General features: G+C 38.0%; 1 protein-coding gene across 2 annotated transcripts in view; it reads left to right on the top strand.

The window, feature by feature from the left end:
• RNF214 (ring finger protein 214) overlaps window positions 1-24,398 on the top strand; it is a 31,553-nt gene extending 7,155 nt beyond the window's left edge. For both annotated transcript variants that reach the window (XM_004689225.2, XM_004689224.1), the window contains exons 5-14: window positions 3,037-3,176; window positions 19,966-20,062; window positions 20,241-20,329; window positions 20,862-20,952; window positions 21,151-21,249; window positions 21,428-21,804; window positions 22,033-22,165; window positions 22,503-22,607; window positions 22,879-22,974; window positions 23,801-24,398. In XM_004689225.2, the coding sequence (XP_004689282.2) occupies window positions 3,037-3,176; window positions 19,966-20,062; window positions 20,241-20,329; window positions 20,862-20,952; window positions 21,151-21,249; window positions 21,428-21,804; window positions 22,033-22,165; window positions 22,503-22,607; window positions 22,879-22,974; window positions 23,801-23,866 (1,293 nt within the window). In that variant the 3' untranslated portion in view covers window positions 23,867-24,398. The remainder of the gene's footprint in view (window positions 1-3,036; window positions 3,177-19,965; window positions 20,063-20,240; window positions 20,330-20,861; window positions 20,953-21,150; window positions 21,250-21,427; window positions 21,805-22,032; window positions 22,166-22,502; window positions 22,608-22,878; window positions 22,975-23,800) is intronic.
• Window positions 24,399-26,359: the final 1,961 nt, after the last annotated feature.

The following is a 26,359-nucleotide window of genomic DNA, read 5'->3' as shown; positions in this document are numbered from 1 at the left end:
GAACTGTCCGCAAGTTGTTATTTTTGCTAGAGCAGCTCATAGAACTTAGGGAACCCGTTTATTCTCTAGATCACTGATTATTACAAGGAATATAACTCATATATGATAGCCAGGTGGAAGAGGTGCATAGGACAAGGTATGGGAAAGGGAACAGAGCCCCAGTGCCCTCTCCAGGCTTGCCACGTCTCTCAGATCTCCACATAGTCGCCTCCCTGGACGCATTCAAACACTTCCTTTAGAGGGCTTTTATGGAGATCTCATTCTGCAGGTATAATCGATTAAATCATTGCCCGCTGGCAGTTGGGTTTGAATCCCACCCCCTCTCCTTTTCTGGGAGCCAGGAGCCCTCTATTTGTGTGTTTTTCTAGTACAATAAACACCTTTACCAGGCTCAGCACTTAAGAAATTACGAGGCTTTTGGGAGCTATGAGGTGAAGGAACTGTGAAGACCAAACAGATGTGTCTTATAAACAATAGAAGTGGAAACAGAAAAGTGGTTTTACTTTTTAATGGTTATCATAGAATATAAGGATAATAAAAGGAACCTTTGAGGGTATCTTATCAAAACCCTCACTTCTGTTTTAGCTCAGAGAGAAAAAAAGGATTATTAATGTATTTTGGTGGCTAATTGAATACCTGGATGATTATATTCATCTCACACTATAGGCACATTTTAGGTAAATTAAAAATCTATATATATGTTTAAAAACCTACATATAAAAACTGCAGATAAATTTTAAGTTAGAAGACTAACAACTTAGAAGTTGTAAGAGGACATTTTAAGCAAGGGAGAAAAGCTTGAAGCCATAAAAAAATTAGTCAATTTAACTTTAAAAAAGTGTATTCTCTTTTGATATGGCAAATGATACAAAAAAAGTGTCCAAAGTGTTAACTGAGAGAGAATATTTGTCTCACATCTGATGAACGGTTTAGTATTCATGCCGGTTTAATAGTCATGCTGTTCTGAGATGCCTACAAATTCATGACAAAGGTGATTTTGTTTTTTGTTGTTACCTTAACAAATTACTTTGGATTTAATTACTTAAATCAACAAAAATTACTATCTTAATAGTTCTGTAGGTCAGAAGCTCAATATGGAGTTCTAAAATCAAGGTATTGGCAGATTTGCATTCCTTTCTGGGGGCTTTGGGATGAAAATGTTTCTCTGCATCTCCAGCGTCGCAGGGCTGCTCCTTGCCTGTGGCCCCTTCTCCATGTCAGAGTCAGCAGCATTGAATCTCCAGTTATTCTTGCTTAATGTTGTCTTCCTCTAATCAGAACTGGGAAAGGATCTCCACTTTTAAAGCCCTATGTTGTGATTGAATTGGAATTGACCCACTGAGAAGATCCTAGATTAGCTCTCTGTCTATAGGTCTTTACCTTTGTCACATCTGCAAGCACCTTTTTCCACAGAAGGTAGCCTATTCATAGGTTCCAGGAGTTCAGTTAGTGGATACATTTAGGGGGAGGGACAATTACTTTATCAACAACAATTAAAAATAGTGTTTCCAGGGGAGGAAAAGCAAATGGGAAATAAAAGCATGAAAAGAAGCTCAGCCTCACAATATACACTCATTCATGCAGCAAATATTTTTTGAGTTCCTACCTGAAACTAAAATTTAAAGATTTTAGTGGTAAGCAAAATAGAGTCTCTACCTTCACTGAATGCTCATTCTTGGAGGAAGCCAGACAGTAAAAACAGTAAAGAATAGGACTTAGGGGAAAGCTCATTAAAATTATTAGGCGCTTCCTGGTGGTGCAATAGGTTAAAGCATAGCACAATCCCCAGTGAGGGAGGTGACCCTCATGGCGGACCTCTCCTGACCTGCCCGTTGCTCCCCGCAGCATTATATTTGAGCACATCTGCCTGTTCTCCTCACTCTGTCTCTGGTGAACTCTCTTACCCCCCACACCTCTGGCTTGTATCCCAGTTCTTGTATGCATAAATAAATAACTTTAAAAAAAATTATTAGTTACTGTTCCTCCCATATGAGACTGACAAACATGAAATAAGTTGTCAAGGATGGAGAAAAAAGAATTCAGAGATTGGTAGGGTTATGAACTATTACATCACTTTCAGCAAAGTTACTAGGAATTATCGGTTGAAATTTAAAATATACATATGTCATGACATAACAGTTTCATTCATAAATGTCTTTTGTGCAGAAACAAAAGCTTTTGTATGAAAGTGTAGGCATAAAGATTGTTTATTATAATATTGCTTATAGTTACAAAACAACTGGAATCAGATTGGTGGACTTTTTAACAGAATGGTTGGATAAATTGTTATATTCATAAATGTTGAATGCAGCTGTTTTTGAGTTAGATCTGTATTTGCTGACAGTATGTTGATGTCAAGTGAAAAAAAAAATAGACTGCAGAGTAATGTGCATAAAATGATCTCATTTAGCAAAACCAAAGAAATACATGTATGAGTTTATTTTGCTTGTGTGAGGTTGGCAAAAGATAGGAAAGAATGGTACAAAGCAGTTAACACGTTGATTATTTTATGGAGATAGTATAAATTGGGGTTGACTTTACCATTTTTTATTATTTGACTTCATATTATAAATATGTGTATATTTACTTATACAGATAAAATATATGTGAATAATAAAAATAGCTTCACACATAATATAGAGCTATAGCAAAACAAAACAAGACTATTTGTTGAAAGTAGCAAACTCCCACCCTGTGCAAGAATGCCTTTCTCAGCACACTTGACAGGTGTCCATTCTGTTGGAGACGAGTAATGGAGTACTTGTTACTTCCCAAGGCTGACAGCTCCATTTTTGAACATTTGTAATAGTTAGGACTTCTTTCTCCTCTTGAATTAAAGTTTACTTTATTGTAACTTTCTCCCTTCCTTATATCTAAATTCTGATTTTTGTAGCTACTCATCCACCAGATTCCTTCAATTCAATTAGAATTTACTCAAGACAATATGTTAATTTGTGATAGTGGAAGGTAACTTTCAGACCACAAGGACTGATTCATTTCCTTCTTTATTTGTGTGCGATTGTAATTGGAACTCAGGAAATATTAAAGGCTATCCAGGATGTAACAATAAAGAGAGAAGAAACAAAGAAGAAGATAGAGAAAGAAAAGAAGGAGTTTTTGCAGAAGGAGCAAGACTTGAAAGCCGAAATTGAGAAGCTCTGTGAGAAGGGCAGAAGGTAAATGATTCTTTCAAAAGAAAACCACCTGTGTGTGTATGTTTGTGTAAAAGGGCCAGCCCTATTCGTGTTTATAGTTTCTTTAGAGCTAATTTTCATTTGAAAACCACATGCACAAATAAAAATCCTTCACTGACTTTAGTTTTTTTTAATAAAAAAAATTTTCGGAGATTCATTACTACCTTGAAATAATAGAAGTTAATTGTTGGGGTCTCAGGTATGATAAAGATGTTGGTAAGAGGTGCAACAGCTCTCTTACTTGATTTATAATTGGATTTTTGTTAAGTGTGGATTATAAGAATGCTTTGACTGTATTTTTGTTATTCAGCACCAAAAGCAAATTTTAAATACTAATGATACAAGCTGTTTAGAAAGAAGTGTTCAGTGACTGTGTGTTTTCCCTGGGTATTGCAGCAAGAGCATGAGAGACATAGAATTTAGTCAGATTATCTTTTTTTTTTTAAGATTTATTTATGCATACAAGAACTGGGGTGCAGGCAAGAGGTGCGGGGGGCAGGGGGTGAGAGGATTCAGCAGAGGCAGAGTGGAGCAGCAGAAGAGGTGGATCTACTGAAACACACTGCTAAGGGTGAGACAGGAGAGGCCTGCTGTGCCATGTGGGGCACCTCTCTGGCTGGGGATCCAACTCAGGCTGCAGTGGCTGCGGATAGCTTCCTAGTGCTGTGCTTAACCTCTTGAGCAACCAGGGAGTGCTCTGGTCAGATTTTCAGTTTCCAAATTTCTTAATGTGATCTGTTTGGATGATTTTATTGAAATTTTACTACAATGCATTTTTATTTATCAACAAATTCTGGCTTTCAAATATTTCAGAGAGCTGAAGGAAAAATAGCAAACTCATTTGCTGAATCATTTTCTGAGTGTTGAAAGATGATAACTGTAAGTTCAACTCATGAAAGAATGTTTGAGAAGAACCTTATGAGTAATCAGCAGCTGTTCTGTTGAGATTCTAGTGATAATGGCCAGAAGGTGTGTCAGTTGGCTACAGTGATCTCTACGCTAGTAACCGTAGAGTCACTAGGAATAGAACACTCTACAGGCATTGTCAGCAGTCAGAATGGCTTCTGCCACCTTAGGCCCTCTGCCATTATCTTCACAGTCTGTGTGGGGAGGATGGAGCATAGATGTGTACATGTCAGCAACTCTGGAGCAAATATCTTAAAGAGCAGATGTTGGGAAGGTGAGTCTGTTAGTTTATTCTGAGCTCCACAAACGATTTCTTTTTGACATGTGCTCTTTACTCTTAATTCTATTTTCTTTATTATTTGATGGGCTATAAAATAGTGATTGATATTAACAGTTTGCTGCGTATAGTCTTGAAGAACCAACTTATTTTTTCTTTTGCTGTGTCATATGAATATCAGAAATACACTTTCTGTTAAATATAGTGTTCGTTTTTTTCCAGAAGTTTTTGTATTTTGTTTTTGTTTAGTATTTCATCATCCATAGAAACTGTGGTCACAGAGATGTTGGTCATTGTATCAGTAAGTTCTGTTTGCCATAGCAGACTGGGTGACTTGAACAACAGAAACTCATTTTCTCACAGCGCTGGAGGAGGTCTAAGATAAAGGTCATGGTGGGGTCGGTTTCCAGTAGGCCTCTCTTGGCTTCCTTACTGCTGTGTCCTCACCCGGCCTTTCCCTGTGAGTGCATGCTTCTGGTGTCTCCTCTTCCTATAAGGACGCCAGTCCTCTTGGAGGAGAGCCCCATTCTTATGAACTTAGAACTTTAAGGGCCTTATTGCAATGTGGTGACATTGCAGATTAAGGCTTCAACATATGAATTTTGTGGGGGCACAGTCCAGTCTTTAATGGTTTAGTGTGACGAGGGAACCACAGACCAGAGGATAGCAACTCAGAAATGAGGTGGAGAGGAATGAGGCTGATGAGGTAGTGAGAAGCCACATCACCAGGGGCTTGTCTATTGTGTTAAGGAGTTTGAGTTTTTCACGGATAGACATTCTAAAAGATTTTAAGGGAGAAAGGTGTCAAAGAATGAGATTAGCAGTTTAGATAAATTACTTGGACAATTGAGAAATGGATTGATGTAGTGTAGAGGACCAGGTAGGAGACTTAGCCTGCAGAACTAGGTTGGAATAATGATGGTAAAAACTGAGGTGGTGTCTCTGCATGAACACACTTGTAAGATATTAGGGGTGACACTGGCAGATGGACAGAGTAACTTGTATTTCTGGCTTGGCAAACTGGGGAAATAATAGGGTTCTTTTATAAGAAGTCCTATGCATTTAACTCATTTTACAGTTTTCAACTTACATTCTACCTTCATTGTGAAATCTCCCTTATGCATTTCTTCCTGAACTAATTTTTCCCTTCCTCAGAACCTACACAGCTCCTTGCCCATTTAGTGTTTATTTTTATAGTATATGTTGTTTTTCATCTTTATATGACTTGACTGGTCATTTGAATTGTAAACCTTTTGAGGATAAAGATTAGACACTTTCTATATATGTATTTTTGTGTGTGTGTGTTTTTTGTAATACTTAGTTCAGTGCTATGCATCTGGTAATTATTTGACAAGTATTTGTTGAATCACTGGCTAGACGATTAAGAAAATTTCACACACTTTATAAAGATGAATTTATTTAATGGAAGTTTGCTAATTGCATTGTACTGGAGGTAGTCACTATATATTTTAATGTAACTACAATTTTTAAAGACAATACCCTGAAATAAACAAGGGGAAAAAAAAGACCAAATATTCAGTATAATCATGTATTTTGATATTTTTCTTGAACGCCTGACTGATTTGTCATGGATGTTGTCTTACTTTTGTGGAGATACTACCTAGTTCCCAGCTTGCATTTTCCAGATTATTATTGCAGATAGTAGAAAGGTAAGGCTTTCATGCTAGTACTCTTCCAGGGTAGCACTTTATTTTTTAAGCTTCCTGCTGTTTTATTAATGACTCCTCGAGAATGGCAGCTAATAGGACTCTTCCTGATTAAAAAATGGTGAAATTGTGATTTAAAGGACATCATCAGCTGATACATAGAAATATCTTGGGACAAATAGAAAAACTGCAGTATTAAGCAAAATCTTTCCTTCCTCCTCCTTATATTTAATGCTATAAGCTAGCCTAATGAACGCATATCATAGAGTGATACATAAAAAGCAGATTAAGTTGCTGTTGGAAGCATTTCTTCAGATGTGATCTAAGAATCTAATGAAATTGAAGTCAACATTTTGGCTATTCATCGTGAAATTTCTCATACAATATTAGGTTATTTAACTGGTTTGCTGTGAGGCCTAATAGGTTTGCCTAGCAGGTGAGTAAATCTAATGAGAGTTTCTTAGGTATCAAGCAGTAAGTCAGGCTGTTGAACGTCCTGTATTTTGACCATAATCTCCAGTCCTTTCAGCTTTCTGTTGTCATTCCTGGTGATGTGTAAATTGTAATTTAATTTTGTACCCTAACTTTGTACCTGTAGCTCTGCTACATTTACATACTTGTGTGTAAGTAGTTTTATAGATTGCTTGATTATTTGTATAAAACAATCATGGCCTTTGTGAAGAAATAATCTTACTTTCTCCTTTCAGATATTTCCCCCCTAGATTGTATTAAGAAATTAATGTAGCTTAATGACATCCAAATTGTTTTCTATGTTACTAAATATTAAAAGGTGATCTTTGTTTTTCAAATTTGCAAGTATAATTCATATACATGGTTTTGAGATAGTTTAATATGTTAATTTCAAAATGCAACTATATTCTAATATCATTATTTTAGATGTAAAGAAACAGGTCCTTTCAAGGCCAAAATAATCCACAGGCTGTGAGGTTGGTTTTAACTTGTTTTTTTGTTTAAACAGTCTGTACCACGATGTTTTAGCAGTAAGCCAAATACCTTACATGTGAAAGCTGTGGTTTGTAATACACCACTTCTTGAACCCAGGAAAGAGGAACTAGACAGAGGTCATATCTTACTGCTTAAACAGTAGGTATCATTGTGACAAGTTGGTTTGCTGCTGTATCTACATTTCATTTTTCAGAGTAGTCAGTGAACTTATCTCTAGACTCTCCATTATGTTTTGTGTAAGATTTGTTACAGAATGGCAACTTTTGGACTTCCGATGACAGTAGCACACAGCTTAATCTCCCAAATCTTCCATGTCAGTATCATGTGCTATCTTGGGGTATCTTTCTAGATGTGAAAGTTGACCATAAATTGTTGAGATGATTTACACCATCAAGCCTTTTGTAAGCTGATAACTGATTGTATCTGTCCCAGCAGCAATACTAAGAATGTCTGTGATCCATTTAACTCGTACAGACTCATCGCACCCTGCCCCTTTGAGAGGCATGTACACAGGAAACAGATCCTTTCAAATTGAAGACCTTTTATTTCTTGTAAATGTTACTGCTCTGGCTAGGACCTGCAGTACACTGTTGAATGGAAGTGGTAGAGGGGACATCTTGCCCTGTTCCTGCCATTAGGAGGAAATGTTGAATGTTTTACCATTAAGTTTGAAGATAAATGTAGGTTTTTTTTTTTTTTTACATAGGTGCTCTTTTATCAAATTAAGAAAATTAATTCTATTTTCCAATTTCCTAAGAGTTATTATGAACGCATACTTAATTTTTCAACTAGTTTTTCTGCATCTATAAAAATATCAAATGGGTTTTGTCTTTGATTCTGTTAGGAGGGTGAATTACACTGATTTATTTTCATATATTTAACCAAATCTCCATTCTCACGATAAGCTCAACTTGGACAATATATATTATTGGTTTTTATATTGCTGGATCTGACTTGTTATTACTTTTAAAAGATTTTGCATCCATATTTTTGTTAAGATTTATTTTTACTTATTTATGCATATAAGAACTAGGTATAGAGTATAGGCCAGAGGTGTAGGGGTGAGAGGATTCACCAGAGACAGAGTGGGGAGCAGAACGGGCAGACTGACTGCTAAGGGTAGCAGCAACCAAGGTGGAAGAGGTCTTCTGCACTCTGTGGGTCAGCTCTCTCGCCGTGCTGCAGTGGCTGGCAATAGTTTGATAGTGCTGAGACTTTTAAGTCTCAGCTACTAGAGAAGCCCCTTAGAATTCCATTTAAAATGTCCTCTCCCATCACATACATCTTTACTTTAATTCACTGGCAAAATGCATCATAAAAACTACATCTCTTCTGAATATGTTGTATTAGAAAGATTTGTAATTTGGGGGTCCTCCCTGGTGGCACAACAGGTTAAAGCACAGCACTACGAAGCTCAGCCGGGGGGTGACCCCACATGGTGCAGCAGACCTCTCCTGTCTCACCCATTGCTCCCCTCAGCAGTGTATTTCGTCAGTCTGTCTGTTCTGCTTCCCACTCTGTCTCTGGTGAACCCTCTCACCGCCCCTGCATACAGAACTGTACCCCAGTTCTGTATGCATAAATAAATACATCTTTAAAAAAGATTTGTAATTTTATTGGACAAAGTGTTTAGGAAATTTTCATTCTTAATTATGGATACTTAAATTTATCCCTTGGATTTAATTTTTTAAAAATTTATATGTAGTATGATTGCAATGAAATACACATAGGTTAAATTTTGATGAGTTTAAAGAATTAATTTCACATGTGAACACTACCACAATCAACTGTATTACATACACTTTATTCTAAAATGTTCTCTGTATTCCATCTCAATCACTGTTCTTCCTTCTCCACATTCCCAGGTAAATACTGGTTTGCTTTCTCACCGTGTATTACATTTCTCTTTTCTCAAGATTGTGTCTAGCTTTTGAAGATTCATTTATCATGTTGTACTACATGTGAACTATATATTAATTCATTTCTCTTTTAAAAACCCTAATGTTTAAAAATAATGTCTATTTTTACATCATTTTGTGATTTTCCCATCTCAGTTGTAATCCCTGTGGGCTTCTCATCACCAAATCACCCTGTGCCATCACCATAGTCCAGTGCATTTCCCTCCCCCTCACTGTTTTTGATCCCATTCCCCACTCCACCCCCATAAAATGTCTCTGGTATATAGCTGTTCATTATTATTATTATTTTCTCCCCTGGTCCGTTATATTCCTGCTGTAAGTGAAACCATCTGGTATTTTTCCTTTTCTTTCTGGCTTATCTCACTAAGCATGATCTTTTCCAGCTCCATCCATGTTGCTGGAAAAGGTATGTGTAAAAACCTCAGTTTTTTAGAGCAATTTTGGTTTACAATACAATTAATGGAGGTACAGAGATTTCCCTTAGGCCCTCTCCCCTCACATATGCATAGTCTCCTCATTATCAGTATTACTTACCAGAATAGTAAATTTTTATCAAAGGTGAACCTTCGCTGACATGTCATAACTACCCAAAGTCCAGAGTTTGCCTTAGCGTTTACTTTGGACTTGGACAAATGTATAGTGAGTAACATGTATCCATCACTATAGTGCACATAGTATTGTTCACTGCCCTAAAAGTCCTGTGTGCTCTGCCTATTCATCTCTTCTTCCTGCCTGCTTGCCATCCTACTTCACTACAATCACTTATTTTTAAAGTCATTTCCAGGGCCCTCCCTGGTGGTGCAGCGGGCTAGGACACAGCACTGCAAGCTAGCCATAGCCACTGCAGTGCGAGTTCGATCCCTAGTCCCAGAGTTAATCCACATGGTGTAACAGACCTTCTCCTGACCTGCCTATTGCTCCCCTCAGCAGTGTACTTTGTGTACTTTGATCTGCCTGTTCTGCTCCTCACTTTGTCTCTGGTGAATCCTTTCACCGCCCCTGCACCTCTGGCTAGTACCCTAGTTCTGTATTCATAAGTAAATCTTAAAAAAAGTAAAATAAGTTATTTCCATAGTTTTAATTTTTTCCAAATATTACATAACTGGATTCATATAGTTTGTTACCTTTTCAGGTTGACTTCTTTCATTTAGAAATAAACGTGAGGTTTCTCAGTATCATTTTATAACTTTGATGGCTCATTTCTTTTTAGTGCTAAATAAATCCTCCATTGTTTAGATGTACTACAGTTTGTTTTTTAGATCTACTTGTCTATTGAAGGACATATTGGTTACTTCCATGTTTTGGCAATTATGAGTAAAACTGTTATAAACATCCATGTTGGGGTTTTTGTGTGGACCTAAATAAGTTTTAAATTCCTTTGAGTAAATACCAAAGAGCGTAGTTGTTGAACTGCATGGTAAAAGTATGGATTATGTGTAGTTTTGTAAGATACCACCAAACTATCTTCCAAAGTGGCTATACTGTTTGTATTCCCACAAGCAGTGTGCGAGTTACCATCACCAACCTTTGGTGTAATCAGTGTTCTGCATTTTGGCTATCCTAATATGTAGGTATGTAATGATAGCTCATTGTTTTAATTTAAAATTTCCTCATGACAAATGATGTAGACCACATTTTCATATTTTTATTTGCCATACCTGTCTTCTTAGGTGAAGGGTATTATTAAGGTCTCTGGCCTTTTTATTTTATTTTTTTTAAAAGATTTATTTGTTTGTTATTTTTTTATATAAGGACTGGGGTACAGGCCAGAGGTATGGTGGATTCACTAGAGACAGAGTAGGGGGCAGAAATGGATGAAATACATTGAGGGGAGCAACAGCCAGATAGGAGAGGTCTGCCACACTCTGTGGATCAGCTCCCTGGCTGGGGATGGACCTGGTGCCGCAGTGGCTGAGGACAGCTTCCTAGTGCTGCACTCTAACCCCTTGCGCCACAGGAAGGGCGCCTCTGGCCCTTTGTTAATCAGGTTGCTATTGTTGAGTTTTAAGACTTCTTTGTATATTTTGGATGACAGTTCTCCCTCAGATGTCTTTTACAAATATTTTATCCCACTGTGTAGCTTGCTTGCCTTTTAATTTTGTTGATACTGCCTTTCAAAGAGCAGAAGTTTTTAATTTTAATGAAGTCTAACTTTCAGTGATTACTTTCATGAGTCATGTCTTTGGGTATCACCGTACCCAGGTTCAATTAAGATTTTGCCTATTCTAGGATTTTTATAGTTTTGCATTTTATATTTAGGTTTGTAATCCACTTTGAACTAAGATATTTTATTAGATAAATGTTTTGCAGCTATTTTCTCCCAGTCTGTAACTTGCCTTTGCATTTTCTGTCTTTTGAAATGCAAGAGTTGAGAGTTTTGAAGTCCAGTTTGTATTTTTTCTGGTGTTGTTTATACATTTTAGATCCTAAGAAATCTTTACCTAAAGCAAAGCAAAAATCAATTTAGTTAGAATGATACACTTCACATTTTTGTAAGCCTCTTTATGAAAGAAACTTAATTCTATCGACTTTCTATTTAATCTATGGCAGTATGTTTTTTTTATTAATGTGAGAAAAATTTGGAAACTACATATACATATATATATATAGTTGGAAAATTAAGGTGTATTTTTAATAGCCCTTTTAGATATTTGTGGATATGCTTCTTTAATAGAATTAATAAAATTCTACAAATGAAAGTTTCTTCAGTGTTATTTGCAATGTGGGTCTGAAATTACTTCAGTGAATTGTTACATTAAAATCCACTGTGGGCCTCCCGAGTGGCTCGGGGATTGAAGTCTTAGCACTATCAAGCTGTCCTCAGCCACTGCAGCATGAGTTCGATCCCCCAGCCTGGGAGCTGGCCCACATGGCACAGCAGACCTCTCCTGTCTTGCCCACTGCTCCCCTTAGCAGTGTATTTCAGTCAGTCTTCCTGTTCTATTCCCCACTCTGTCTCTGGTGAAGCCTCTTACCCCTGGACCTCTGACCTACACATCAAGGACCTCTGACCTTGATGTAGACATAAAAGAAATCTTAAAAAAAAAAAAAAAAAAAAAAAAGTAAAATAAAATCCATTGGCTTATCTTTTACTTTGAATAGATATTTTTATCTTTATTGAAATAATGTTCATTTACAATACCGTGCTTGATTGGTTCATACCTCTTCAAATATTCTTCACCATGAATGGATCTTTTCATTTTGTTGGTTAGGGTAAGAAAAACTTTTTGCTCTACCATATTAGGTTCAATATCTGACAACTATGAATTAAACTGACAAGAGTCAGGTTAATTGAAAGGAAAAAGACTTTATAATGTGCATATATATGTGTAAATTCAATGATGAGTAACTCAAAGGAATGGGTAAAATTTGAACTTCTATCTAAGTAGGTTGGGGGGGAGAAAAATACTTAGGAAAAAGCAAATGGCTTCTTAGAACGGAAGAGAAAGGGTACTTATGGGGCTCTTAGAATAATGGGTTTTTAGGAGAACAAACAGGAGGTTAAAAGTTTGTGAAAATAGTTATCTGTACAGGTTTGAATGACATTTGTCTTTCTTTTCAAGTCCATAAAACTCCTGGAGAAAGGATTTAGGTTAGGTTTTAATTGAATTTTTTCTTTGGGGAGCATATTTCCCTGAAAAGGAATTTATGATATTCTTTATTCCCAGAAGTTGCTGCTGTAGTTAAGGGAAACTCTGAGAAGGCTTTTCCTCTCTATCTGTTGAATCTAAATGTCTGAAGCTTAAAATAATCTATGGGGTTCCAAGTGGTTTCCATGTGGTTCCCACATTTGATTTGGTGACACAATGCATTAATAATTTGTAAACTATACTTTAGAGATATGTAGAGCTTCCAAATGTTGATGTTTTATTACACAATATTTAAAGTCTATCACTGTTGATCTCATCAGAATAGTCCTAAAATAATGGGAAGCCGTTAAGCTCCCAATGGTGGATAAATATTTTCAGTTACTCTAATTTTTGCTTGAAAGTTTGAATTTTATGTTGGCAATAAGTCAGTTTTTTAAAGATATAATAGTACTACTAATTCCAAGAACATATTTGCTAAATGCTCAAGTTCAAAATAACCACAGCTTATCAGTTATTCTCAATGTTATATGCAAAAAGTTACTTTAGTTCACCACTCAAACATTCTCACAAGTGCTTTTCCTTGAGACAGCCATTGTACTTGCATGTGCATTTCATTAAAAAGAATAGTGAAAAGATATGTGTTTAATGGTCTTAAGATTTTATAAAAGTTACAGTTTTTATGACTTCTTCATGGATTCCTTATGTAAAACTGCCCCTCCACTCCAACTGCCAAGTGTTTGGTGTAAAGGATTCAGTGATGATTACTCGTATAATTTGGTGCTATTATTTTTACCCATTATGGTTTTCATGCTATAAGCACAGTATAAATGTCAATACAGTTGTTATGCAATAAACCATGAGGTTGAACTTGGATTACACGAACAATTCTTGTGTTTTTTGCTAACAGTTCATTTTGTATCATCTTTGACGATCATTGTTGTCAGTTAGAGAAGCATATACACCAAATTAGCAGGTGTAGCCTCTTCTACATATTCATCCATTTGTAAAGTCCATAGATGAGATCTTAACTAAATCTTCAGATTTGTAGCATATTTAACTTTATTAATTACTATATGATTAGAAATCGGCACTGCCATGATTTATTTTACACACTTTGCATCCTGCAGACATGTGGCTATTATCAGCTGTATGAGGTTGTTGCTTAAGTGAATGTATTATAGTAACTTACCCTGGCTTTCACATTTCTGGTTTGAAAAGCTTTAAGAGATTTGAATAATTTATTACACTTCCATTTAAAATATTCAATTCCTTTTAAAAAAGAAAAGAATTTCACGACAATTTTAACTGTCACAATATAACTAGAAAATATTCTGTTGCTTAAGAGAGAGTTATTAATATCTATAAAATCAAGAGAAAGTGACTTGTTATACTTTGATTTCTTTTTACAGTTCTACCCGATTTCTTTGGATTAAATTATTTCCTTGAGTTAGCTAACTCTAGGTCAGTTGCATCTTTTTTTAGTACTTTTAAATGTATGTATTGCAGCTTTGGATTGAGAAAATGAGTTTTCTAGTCACCCCCCTTTTTTGAGCCAATAATGTATTCTTAAATATAAGAAAATTATAAGTAAATTTTCTTTTTTTAGAAAAAAATCTAATTTAGAAATAGCTTGAAATTGAGAAAAAATTTAAAAGTTTTACTGCAAAACTAAATAAAAAGTACTTATTTCTACTTAGATTGAAATTTTGCAGTAATGTTTTATGGGACAATAGTGAATTTATAGAAATTATCACAAGGGTAATTACAAGTATCTAGGAAGTACACAGTAGAAGTGCCAAGAGGGAAAATCGAGAGCATAAATCATATCCTAAGCCCACTAATTTAGGAAAGCAGGAGAATACAGAAGCAGATATAGCAGGTCTAGAATAAGGTTTCATTACAGTGTTAATCAGAAAAATAATCCTGGTTGATTTTGAACAAAATGACATTCCTTGAGGACCTGGTACCAATACCATTTGTTTTACTTAAAGCTGCAATTTCCAAGAACCTGTGGATGACACTGAGTGAAGACTTCCTATCTGCCCTTAGCCATCAGAGAGAGTAGTGATGTTGTCAGTGTCATGCAGCCTCTGGAGAAGCCCATTGTAGATTCATGAAAGAAGCAGAGTGGGTTTTGCAAATAATTTTAGTGTTATTCTGAAATTAGTTTTTGCCTCATACTCCAGGCCCTCAAAGATACTTGGGGACTGTGGACTATGTTTAACAAACTGCTGTTTCAGAATATTTCTTCCATACTTCAGACTTCTGTTATTATTTTCTGTGCTGTGATTCGCTTATCTGGTGACACTAGATGAGCTGTTACACGTTTTTAGACTTTTATAACCACTGCCTGCTACTATCCAGACCACTTTCTTAGCTTGTTACACGTTATTTTATCTGCCAGAATTTCTTCATTCATTTTGTTCACCTGGTAAACTACTAGAATTTCCTGTGTAGGAACTAGATTTCTTTATAGCTACTAAAAAGATTTTTTTTTTTTTTTTTTTTAGCAGAGTGCCTAGCATAGATTTTGTTGAATTGAGTCAAGGAAGAATTTTAGTCTTAGAAGTTTGCAGTTTGTCTGAGAGTAAATTTTTTCTGATCTCATTTTGTCTGCTCTGGTTTATATTTGCTTCAGTTAAGGAAAAAAAAAAAAGATTCCATAACCAATCCCAAATTCAGAACAGAAAACTCCTATATATTAATTCATGCAATAGTTTTTGGTTTGTTTGCTTTATTTTCTTTTGCTCAGCTAGAATACAATATATTCTGAAAGGAAGATATGTTAACTGAGAGCTCCACATCATAATTTTTAGTTTGTCTTTTACTGTTGAGAGTATTTCACAAAACACAAAACATCTGCTTCTCTCCATTAAAAATCACCTGACTTCCACTATCACTTGTGATGAAAAAGTATATTCATATATTTTAGTTTCTGTGAGGGAAAATGTTCTAACATCTGGATGAAAACTAACTTTATTAAGTTCTTGGTATATACCAGAATATCTGAGTGTTATTTAATGTGTATAATGGCTCTATGTGAGGTAGCTTCTTTTATTATCCCCATTTTACTTTAGGAAAACAAGGCACAGCAAAGTTAAGTAATTTGCCAAAGGTTGAGTAGAATAACAGTCTGGATTTGAAATCAGAGCTTAGCTTGACTCCAGAGACTGTGCTCTTTACTTCTCAAATACATACTACTTTTGTTAACAGCTTAATGCTTTTTTTTTTTAAAGATTTATTTATGCATACAGAACTGGGGTACAGGCCAGAGGTGTAGGGGTGGTGAGAGACAGAGTGGGGAGCAGATCAAGCAGACTGACAAAATACACTGCTGAGGGGAGCAGTGGGTGGGTCAGGAGAGGTCTGCCATGCCATGTGGGTCACCTCCGGAGCGGGGATTGAACTCATGCTGAGGTGTCTTAAGCTTCTTAGTGCTGTGTTTTAACTCGCTGCACCACCAGGGAGGGCCCAACAACTTATGCTTTGTACATATGCACAGATAGATGCTCATTCTAATTTTATTTGTAATTGTGAAATTGAAAATAATTTAAGAGAAACTTAGATAATGTCATTCATGTACAATGAATAGTTATTTTTAAATCACATTTGTTTCTCAGTAGTTTAAACATGAATTTGAAGGGGTGAAGGAAGACAGCGAACTTGTTCTTAAATAATTTTGTGATGGTTTCAAATACTATTAATTACCATTAAAATACAAGGTAGGCTCTCCCTGGTGGCACATGGGGCTAAAGCTCTGCATTATGAAACTCACATTACAGTGCGAGTTTCCCCCATCAGGAGGCTGACCAGCGTGGTGTGACATACCTCTCCTGACTCTCCCGCTACTCCCCTCAGCAGTGTATTTCAGTACATCTGCCTGTTCTGTGTCCCACTCTGTCTCTGGTGAATCTTGTCACCTACCACAACTCTGCTCTGTACCCTACTTCTGTAAGCATAAATAAATAAATAAATAAAAACCAACAACACAACAAAAAACAAGGTAACACCCCCGAATAGAGTTCCTTATGCTAATGCCACAGCACCAACTGAAACTTAACTTACAGTTTCAGGTCTCCTAGCAATGGATTCTTAAACCATCTGGAATCAGGGTTCAGCTCTAGTTAGGTAGTTGACTTAATTGAAGCAGCCATCCCCAAAAGGAAAGTAACTGCAAATAACCAACCAGTGTTTTGGTTAGTCTGACTCCCTTGTTCTTACCTAGTGCTGTCAATCAAAGATCTTCCATTTTGTCTAGCTCCTTTCTAACTTCTGCATTGGATACTGCCTGATTCATGAATGGTTGAATAAGGCTAATACGCTTTTAAAAAATAAATAAATAAAAGTCACCTTTCTGAAGACTACCTAATGATCTAGAAAAATACATTACATTGAAAAAGTAAGGAGAAAACTAGTTTCTGTTCAAAAGTATATATAATGAATTTGGATGTTACTTACACTCTCCTACCTATATAAGTATTTATTTTAAAAGTCTATAAGCATAATAGTGATTTTTTTTAATAGTACAACTATAGGAAATCGAATAAATTTTGGATGCCTTCCCTGTTCTAAGCACTATATTAAATTCCATATATGCGTTTTCTCAGTAAACTTTCCCGTCAGCTCCATGACATAGGTCCTGCTCACTTTTCAGGTGAAGAGATTGAAGCCTAGAACAATTAAGTAACTTGACCAAAATCAATATAAGCAGCAAGTAGAAGAATTAGGACCTGTATATTGAACACTTTTTGGTTTGTTTCTTCTAAACTTTTTGTGATTTGTATTTACATGATCAAAAACAAAATTCAGTTTTTTAATTAAGCAAGAATATTGGGACATAAAACAAATCAGACAGATACAATCTGATAGGATTTATTAATTTGAAGCATTTGAAAAAGTTAAAGTATCCTTAGTGCTTTCTGTTCTGTCAAGGATTTTTTTGCCATTTACTATGGAGAACTGACCTTTTTTTCCAGCATGATTACAGCTAATACTCTTTAATGTAGTGATATATGAGATATATGTTAAAGGTTAATTTGCATTTGATAAGGCCTAGCATTTTTATGATTATTTAAGAATTCCTTAGCCATTTTTCTTGTGATTGTAAGTAGTTCCTGAGTCTTATTATATACCATTGAGATAACTGTGATCAAAGGAAAAAAGATTTCTTTATGTAAAAATATATGGCCTGTCTTGTATAAACATGGTTAGAGACCTTTTCGAATATAATTTATATCTGTAGTTGACAACTATGTTTCAGAAAGTTAGAAATAGTAAGCATCCACAATCTTAAGGAATAGCATTGATTACAGAAGGCATCTGTTATGTTTTCTCATAATTATGCCAGTGTCAGGAAAAGACTTTATAGGCTAAATGGATTATTGATTAAGTCCATATGGCTATACAACATATTCTTACGGTAAGAGGATTCTGACTCCTCAAATATTTTTTAACTTGAGAAATATGTATTGTAACTAGAAAACTTTGTCTAAAAAACTGCTTGAGACTTCTTTCTCTGGCAGGAAGAAGACAGCACATATAGATTATTGAAGAAATGCCCACCTCATCATTTCTGTTACTCAAATAGACTAATGTTAGTGAATCACTGCATGTGCATGTCACATGCATACACACACCTGTACTTTGTGAACTAGAGAACAGTGATATATGGAGAACTGGATGAAATGAAAGAAGGAACCTTAAAGGCTTTGTAAAGTGAATCATTCCTTTTCAGATATGTGTAAAGTTACTGAGAGAAAACAATACGGTTGTTTCTTTCACTGAAGAAAAGTGGGAATATCTATCTTAAGATATAAATCTTTCAGCCTTTTATTTTTAAGATTTGTTTTTATTTATGCATATAAGAACAGGTATAGTCCAGAGGTGTTTTACCCCAGACAGAATGGGGAGCAGAACAGGTGGATCTACTGAAATACACTGCTGCGGGGAGCAGTGGGCGAGACAGGAGAGGTCTGCTGGACCATGTGAGTCAGCTCCCAGGTTGGGGATCGAACTGATGCTGCAGTGGCTGGCTATAGCTTCATAGTGCTGAGACTTTAACCCCTGCATCACCAGGGAGGCCTCTTCCTAACCTTTTCTTCTTCTTTTTATATTGAAAAAAAAATCTAGTGAAAAGAAGTTAAACATTTTCATATTCTTCTGCCCACTGATCTGGGGATAATCATGCTGCTTTCCGCTCTTATCAGGTCTAATACAAGGAAATGCTGGTTCTGTTCTTTTATTGACATCTTTTTTTTTTTTTTTAAAGATTTATTTATTTGTGCATACAGAACTGGGGTATAGGCCAGAGGCTTGGGGCGGTGAAAGGCTTCACCAGAGACAGAGTGGGGAGCAGAACAGGCAGATGGAGCATCGGGCAGGTCAGGAGAGGTCTGCCATGCCATGTGGTCACCTCCGGGGCAGGCGGGAATTGAACTCATGCAGAAGTGGCTTTAGTTTCTCAGTGCTGTGCTTTCACCCGCTGTGCCACCAGGGAGGGCCTTATTGACATCTTTAATCCTTAGGTGGGTGACTGACTCACATCACGGGGAATCTGCCAGTACTGGGCAAGCTGGGACCCAGTTCTGAGTGTGTGCACATTACAGTCCAAGGATAGGACCAGGATGGGGCATAAGAATGGAGAGTACAGGACCCTCCAGGTGGCACAGTGGGTTAAAGCACAGCATTATGAAGCTATAGCAGCCACTGCAGCACGAGTTCTGTCCCCGGCCAGGGAGCTGACCCACATGGTGCAGCAGACCTCTCCTGTCTCGTCCGCTGCTCCCTTCAGCAGTGTACTTAGTCGATCTGCCTGTTCTGCTTCTTCCTCTGTCTCTGCTGAGTCCTCTCACCGCCCACACCTCTGACCTGTACCCCAGTTCTGTGTGCATAAATAAATAAATCTCAAAAAAAAAGAGTACAGATGAGAATAAGTCCTGAGTTATGAACACTTTTTCCTTTTGAAGCTTGTTTACTACAGCTAGGAAATGTGAAAATCTGTAAGCCAGTAAGCTGTATGCTTAGTGATGAATTGGTGACAGCTACTGTAGAGCCAAGTATTAAATGGGCTCCATGTTTGGTCCTGCATTCTTCAGTCCCCGCATTAAACGAGAACTTGGGAAATAAATGGAATTCCATAATGATTCTGAACTCTCCCTCAACACAGAAAGAACATTTTACCTTTAGTAGGTTTTGATCTTAAATACACTCTTTTTCCTGCCATAGGTGACCTTATTTTAGCAAATGAAGATGTAAACATTTTTACTTTTAAATATTGGTCTTAATGCAATTACAGATGATTTTAAACATTGTCTGTGTCTAAGCACTTAGAGTAAGACTTCCCATTACACACTGGCAGGCCGATTTGGGGCTTTACGTTTGTCTTGGTGTCCCTTACCAAACTTTCCTGTCTCCCCTTAGATTTGTTCTTCATTTCTTATCTTACAGAGAAGTGTGGGAAATGGAACTGGATAGACTCAAGAATCAGGATGGTGAAATAAATAGAAACATTATGGAAGAGACAGAGCGGGCCTGGAAGGCAGAGGTGAGAAGAACTGATATATTGAAGGCCTTGGTTTTGGGCTTCCAAATGATACATACTTTTGGTTTCGGATACAGCTAAGCCATACGAATATCATACCAAATAGCCACTGAACATTTATCTATGGGTTGCTCCATGTGTGTAAAATTAAAGTATTTGTGTATGTGTGTGGTTTCCTTAGATCCTATCACTAGAGAGTCGGAAAGAATTGCTGGTATTGAAATTAGAAGAAGCAGAAAAAGAGGCAGAGCTTCACCTTACTTACCTTAAGTAAGTATACTTCCATTCTAGAGTTTTTATGGTCTTGCAGTTTTGTGGGGTTTTTGTTTGTTTTAGTTTAGGTTTTTAAATCTGGCACTTTATCTTCACAGAAGTTTTGGGGACATCTCTGTGCAATTGTTCAGTGAATTCTCCTCATATATTCTAAATTTCCTCACTCTGACTCTTCCCTTTTACAGTTTTGTTGTTTTCACGTATATGGATAAGCAGTGTCATTTATGTGTCAAAGCATAACAAATATGTTAGAAGATTTGTTTTTTATGTAGTCATTTCTCCTTTTCTGCAACGTGTCTGGAGGACTCATATGGTATTTGTAGACAGATAAGAACCCTCTCTGTGGTTGGTCCTTTTTCTCCAGTACTTGGCTTAAAAGTTGCTGGAATTAAAGAGAAGCAACACTTAGAACCTTGGCCTTCTGGACCTGCTCTCAACTCTTATGTCCAGATTCACTAGCCAGCTACTGGCCTGCTACCTCAGAGAGTTAGAAATTAGGCTTTCTTTAATTCTTTTTATTTCTTAAAAGGTCAACTCCCCCAACACTGGAGACCATTCGCTCAAAACAGGAGTGGGAGACAAGACTGAATGGGGTTCGGATAATGAAAAAGAATGTTCGGGTAAGTGGGGTGCTAAGTGATCATTGAGTCAGAATTGATTTGTGTTTAAACAATTGTGGTGACAGGAGGAATCTTTTACATTGTCACTTAGGGCCTGTCCTACTCCCCTTGTTTCTGATACTAGGTGGTACTCTCTTTCTAGAGAGGCTCATTCAGCTCAGCAGTGAAGGGTAATCCTTTCCTTTCACTCCGTTTTAGGACCAATTTAACAGTCATATTCAGCTCGTGAGGAATGGAGCCAAATTGAGCAGCCTCCCTCAAATCCCTACTCCTACTTTGCCTCCACCCCCATCAGAGGTAGGTGCTGCCTCTGGGGAATCTTCCTTTCTGTGGTGGTGGCAAGAGCCTGGTCTTTCCCTTCTTTGTATGATGATATTGTATACTTGGTGCAAACGTTACTCATTGATTCCTGCTCCAATTTCCTAAACTTTCGTTTTCTCTCTTTCTTGTGTCCTCCATCTCTTCTCTTCTGCAGACAGACTTCATGCTTCAGGTGTTTCAACCCAGTCCCTCTCTGGCTCCTCGGATGCCCTTCTCCATTGGGCAGGTCACAATGCCCATGGTTATGCCCAGTGCAGATCCCCGTTCCTTGTCTTTCCCAATCCTGAACCCTGCCCTTTCCCAGCCCAACCAACCTTCCCCACCCCTTCCTGGCTCCCATGGGAGAAGTAGCCCTGGCTTGGGTTCCCTTGTCGGCCCCCATGGTCCACACATGCCCCCTGCCGCCTCCATCCCGCCTCCCCCAGGCTTGGGCGGTGTTAAGGCTTCTACTGAAACTCCCCGGCCCCAACCAGTAGACAAACTAGAGAAGATCCTGGAGAAGCTGCTGACACGGTTCCCACAATGCAATAAGTAAGTATCTTTTAAGATTGATTTAAAAAGATACTCATTTGAACTATGGTAATGGCACACGGGCGATTTGGTGATGAGAAGCCCATGGGGATTATAACTGAGATGGAAATAGATGTAAAAATAAACTATTATATTATTTTAAAAAATTATATTATTTAAAATATGGCAGTTCCATGGATATTCCTCATGAGTATAGTACAGAGTCTTTCTCAACATGTTTCTTCTTAGGGCACAAATGACCAATATTCTTCAGCAAATCAAGACAGCGCGTACCACCATGGCAGGCCTGACCATGGAGGAACTGATCCAGTTGGTAGCTGCACGACTGGCAGAACATGAGCGGATGGCAGCAAGTACCCAGGTAAGAAAAGCTACCGTGGGGGGTGCGCAGCAGGGGCTGGGTGCTCAGACCTGCTGAGGTGTCGGGAAAGGGGTGCATGGCGGGGGCTGGGTGCTCAGACCTGCTGAGGTGTCGGGAAAGGGGTGCGCAGCGGGCGCTGGGTGCTCAGACCTGCTGAGGTGTCGGGAAGGGCAGAGTTCAGAGAAATCCAGGCTGGGAAGCAGCATTGTAGCCGGGGTGTCTAGGTGTCTATTCTCTTTTCTTCCTTTGCTGGACTGGGAAAAGATTGATTTCTTTGTGTTACATGTTCTGTTATGCTGGCTTTTCCCCCTTATTCTGATGGTCTTTCTGTCCTCAGCCACTTGGTCGGATCCGGGCCTTATTCCCTGCTCCATTGGCCCAAATCAACACTCCAATGTTCTTGCCTTCTGCCCAGGTTTCATATCCTGGAAGGTCTTCACATGTAAGATTCTTTCCTTTGAAAACTGGGATGTATTGAGTCTGGGGGGTGAGGAGGGGGTGGGCTGATAGGTAGAGTGCAAGAGAGAACTCATCTCATCAGCTGGACTGATAGCAGCCCTAAAATGGGGAAATGCAAGTACTTCTGGGAAGGGTCTGTATTTGAACTTTATTTCTTTTGGTGTAGAATCTTTTTGCTATATGGAAAGAGTAGATAAAAAGCAAGGAGACACAGAGATTCCTGACATGTTGACTGTCCGTCTGTTGCTCTACAGGCTCCAGCCACCTGTAAGCTGTGTCTAATGTGCCAGAAACTTGTCCAGCCCAGTGAGCTCCACCCAATGACATGTACCCACGTGTTACACAAGGAGGTTGGTGCTACCTATCTTCTGGTTTTCTACTCTTTTTCTTACATCTGAGATATTTAATTTTGTTGAACAGTTTTATTGCGTCGAGCTCATCACTAAAATCTAAACAAGGAAGGCTTTCTGTAAATTGTGGCTAAAACATCAGCAGAATTCAGAATACTGGCAGCTGGGCTCTCCCAGCTCCCTTTTACCTCATTTCCTGTAGGGAGCTACATAAACAGTTCATACTAGAACACTGATAGGTCACTTTCTTGAAAAATTAACAATAAGATGTATATATCTGTTGTTTCAAATATAGAAATTGTCAAGAGACTTTGGCTAGATGAGAAGAATAGGGAACCTGAATATGAGATAAGTAGCTCCATTAACAGAACAGCTTGAAGGTCTGCCTCTTAGAAATTGTCTTCACCAAACTGCCAAGTTACTCCTATTATCTTATTATGTTACCAGGCACAGAGTTAAGATGAGCAGCAGGGGTGATTCCTTCTTTACTCTTCATTATGTTCATTTTGTTTTTACAAGGGATAAAAACTGAATTTTTATGTAAATTCTTGGTAAGGGAAAAGTGAGATTTAAGGATGATAGGTATTAAGAAATGGAAACTCAGGCTACACATAAAACATCACAGTCTTAATTAGCAAATTGTTAATGTTCCTTGTAAAAAGAACAGGTTCACCTGCTCTGAAAAGCCAATGAAATAACCCTACTAATTGCCCTTGGTAAGAGCTGTCCTGACTTAGCCTACACTTAGGCCTGCTGAACTCTTCATGATCCTCTCTCTCCTCTAAAATTCCAGATAACCCTGAGATGTGCCTTTCTTTCTTTCTAGTGTATCAAATTCTGGGCCCAGACCAACACAAATGATGCTTGTCCTTTTTGTCCGACTCTTAAATGACAGACCGGACTGGGGAGGAAGAAGAGGAGAAACTGATGTGAACAGGAAGCGCGGGTTCAAGATTTCTAAAACTCTATATTTATACAGTGACATATACTCATGCCATGTACATTTTTATTATATAGGTAATGTGTGTATAGAAAGTCTGTATTCAAATGTTGGTAAATGAAAGTATGTATATTATGCAGAAATGGTCTGTCCCCCTCATCTTGCAGTTCCTTTGGGGGATACAGATTGTAGGTAAGATGTTTAGTCTGCCCTTGAAGTTATGATATTCTTGCCTTGGGCTGTTTTTAAATACAATATAAAACCATCTAGGAAGCTGCTGTTGCTCTGAGGCCATCATGCTTTGATTTGGCTCAGCCTCTAGTCCATTTTCTTAAGGCTCATGTATGCAGATTTGAACCCTGGTGCTCACCTGCTGTCCAACCAGATGCCTTGCTTACTGAAAGCTTCCAGAAGCCTCAGTGTTGTTTTTTTTTTAGCCACTCTGCTCCAAATGGGTAAAATATGGTTGATTGAGGGGAAAAAATGTAGCCCTAGCAGTTTGACTTTCATTGGATATTTTACTGTGTTAACACTCATTATTTGTACATAGACATTAGGTTTACAGAATATTCTGTTTTACATCAGCAAAATTCACAGTCCAAGAATAACAGCATAACCAGGTCCCACTTCCCTCACATCCCCCACAAACTTCTGTCTATTCTACATCCTAGATAGTCATCTCTTTAGAAACTAGCACAACCCAAGGTCTTTTCTGGGCCAAGCCATCCCTTGCCACCACTGACTTGGCTTCTGATCAAGCTCTGACAGACCAGCCTGTGGAATCCTCACCTCTTCTTCATGTCTAGTCTCCTAGTCTAGCTAGCCCCCCTCCCCCCTGAAGGTTAAGGCAGTTGGTTCACAACCAAGTTGTTTGGTGACCTTGGGTGAGCTCCAGGCAGGCACTGGGGTGAAGAGATGTCTGTGCAAAATTACTTTCAGAATGATCTTGGCATGTTGGGTTTTAATGTTTGATGCAAGGAGGCTATGGGGTACATGCATCCTGTGCTGCGGAAAAATGGAGACCGAAGTGATAGAAAGAGGGGAGGTTGGATTTCAAGTTTATGAGTCATTTTGTTCTAGATAGCGATCTGGAGTTAGATAATTTGCCACTTCTGCCTGTTGAGCACTTCTGGTTTTTAGGTTTATACTGGGGAAAGCTGTGATTCTTCTAGTGCTTTACATCTATTCTGTTCTTTTACCTTTACTCCTGCAGCAAATGGCTTCGACTCCCTTCTCCTTTGGAGTCAAACAAGTGAAAAGTAAGTGTTAATTTAAAAAAATGAGCTTCAGGGGAAGGACATCCTATATTCCTAACAATTGAACTATTCCCACTCTGGGACGTGGAAATGCTTACCGATGTCAGCAATACTGCAGTACTTACCAGGATTGCAGAGACTTTTTTCGGATCCAGCTCTTTTGGTTGTTGTTACTCTTTTCTTTCTTTGTCTTACATTCTCTGGGTGTATTCTTTCTCTTCTCTTGCCACATTTGCGCAGGTTTACTGACTAGCTGGGCTCCTGGGGCCTTCTTGGCATCTTGTCAGGCAATTGAAATGGCCGGAGTCCTCCCGCTGTCGAGGTCAAGTGGTCTACTTTCTTTGGTCAGTGAAATAAAATCTCCAGGTTGGTAGCTGTCTTGAATGGGAAATGTGGCAAAGTGGAAGACCAGTTCCTTTGTTCTTTTCAGTGGGGTGGGGTGTTTATTTTGTATTCTTTAATCTTAGAGAATCTTAAGATTTTTCTCTCCCCTGAACTTTGCAACAGCCTTTGGGCTACTTGTAATATTTTTTCAGTATTCTCTGAAACTTAGAAATTAGAAATAGGTATAAAGTATATTCTGGGTTTCTGCCCCCCACAAAATGTTTGCAACCAAAGAAGTAGTGAGAGAGGAGATGGAGTAAGGAGGCTTGATTGCCTCGTGGGAAAGCCCCAGAAAGCCACTGCAGTAGCAGCACAGGTGTGTAGAAAAGATGTGCATGGGAGCCGGGCCTTTCTGTTGTTCCTCCCTCTTTCTTGTTCAGCATCAGCCACAAGGTAACACTTCAGTTTTGGCCACCCTGTTCCCCCTTTTCCCTTTGTCCACTGGCTTGCATGTAAAAGCCAGGCAGGCAGATGGGAAAGGCTCCGACTGCAGTGAGCAGAGACGGACAGTCAGTTTATGGAGTGGAGTTTAAAAGAGATAGATGATACGTATTTTTACAAGCAAGAATTTGTTGTCGTGATTTTCTTTTTACATGTAGAGTTAATAGTTTCAGGGCAGAAAGGAAGTAAATAACTGTAAAAGGAAAAATAAGTACAAGTTTTCTCTTTGAAAATTAAGACAATGGGATGTCCTAATGAAGGTGTCAAATATTATGCCCTGGAAAGAGCTAGGAAAAGCCAGTTTTTCCTAATGGGTAAAATTATAAAGCAGAATGTGGCATTTTCATTTCATGGTAGCAGTTCT

This window comes from Condylura cristata, unplaced genomic scaffold (genome assembly GCF_000260355.1).
Source record: "Condylura cristata isolate star-nosed mole 26May11 unplaced genomic scaffold, ConCri1.0 scaffold00025, whole genome shotgun sequence".
Taxonomy (NCBI): domain Eukaryota; kingdom Metazoa; phylum Chordata; class Mammalia; order Eulipotyphla; family Talpidae; genus Condylura; species Condylura cristata.
Note: the sequence above shows the minus strand (reverse complement) of the source record. Positions and strands in the feature narration are given on the sequence as shown.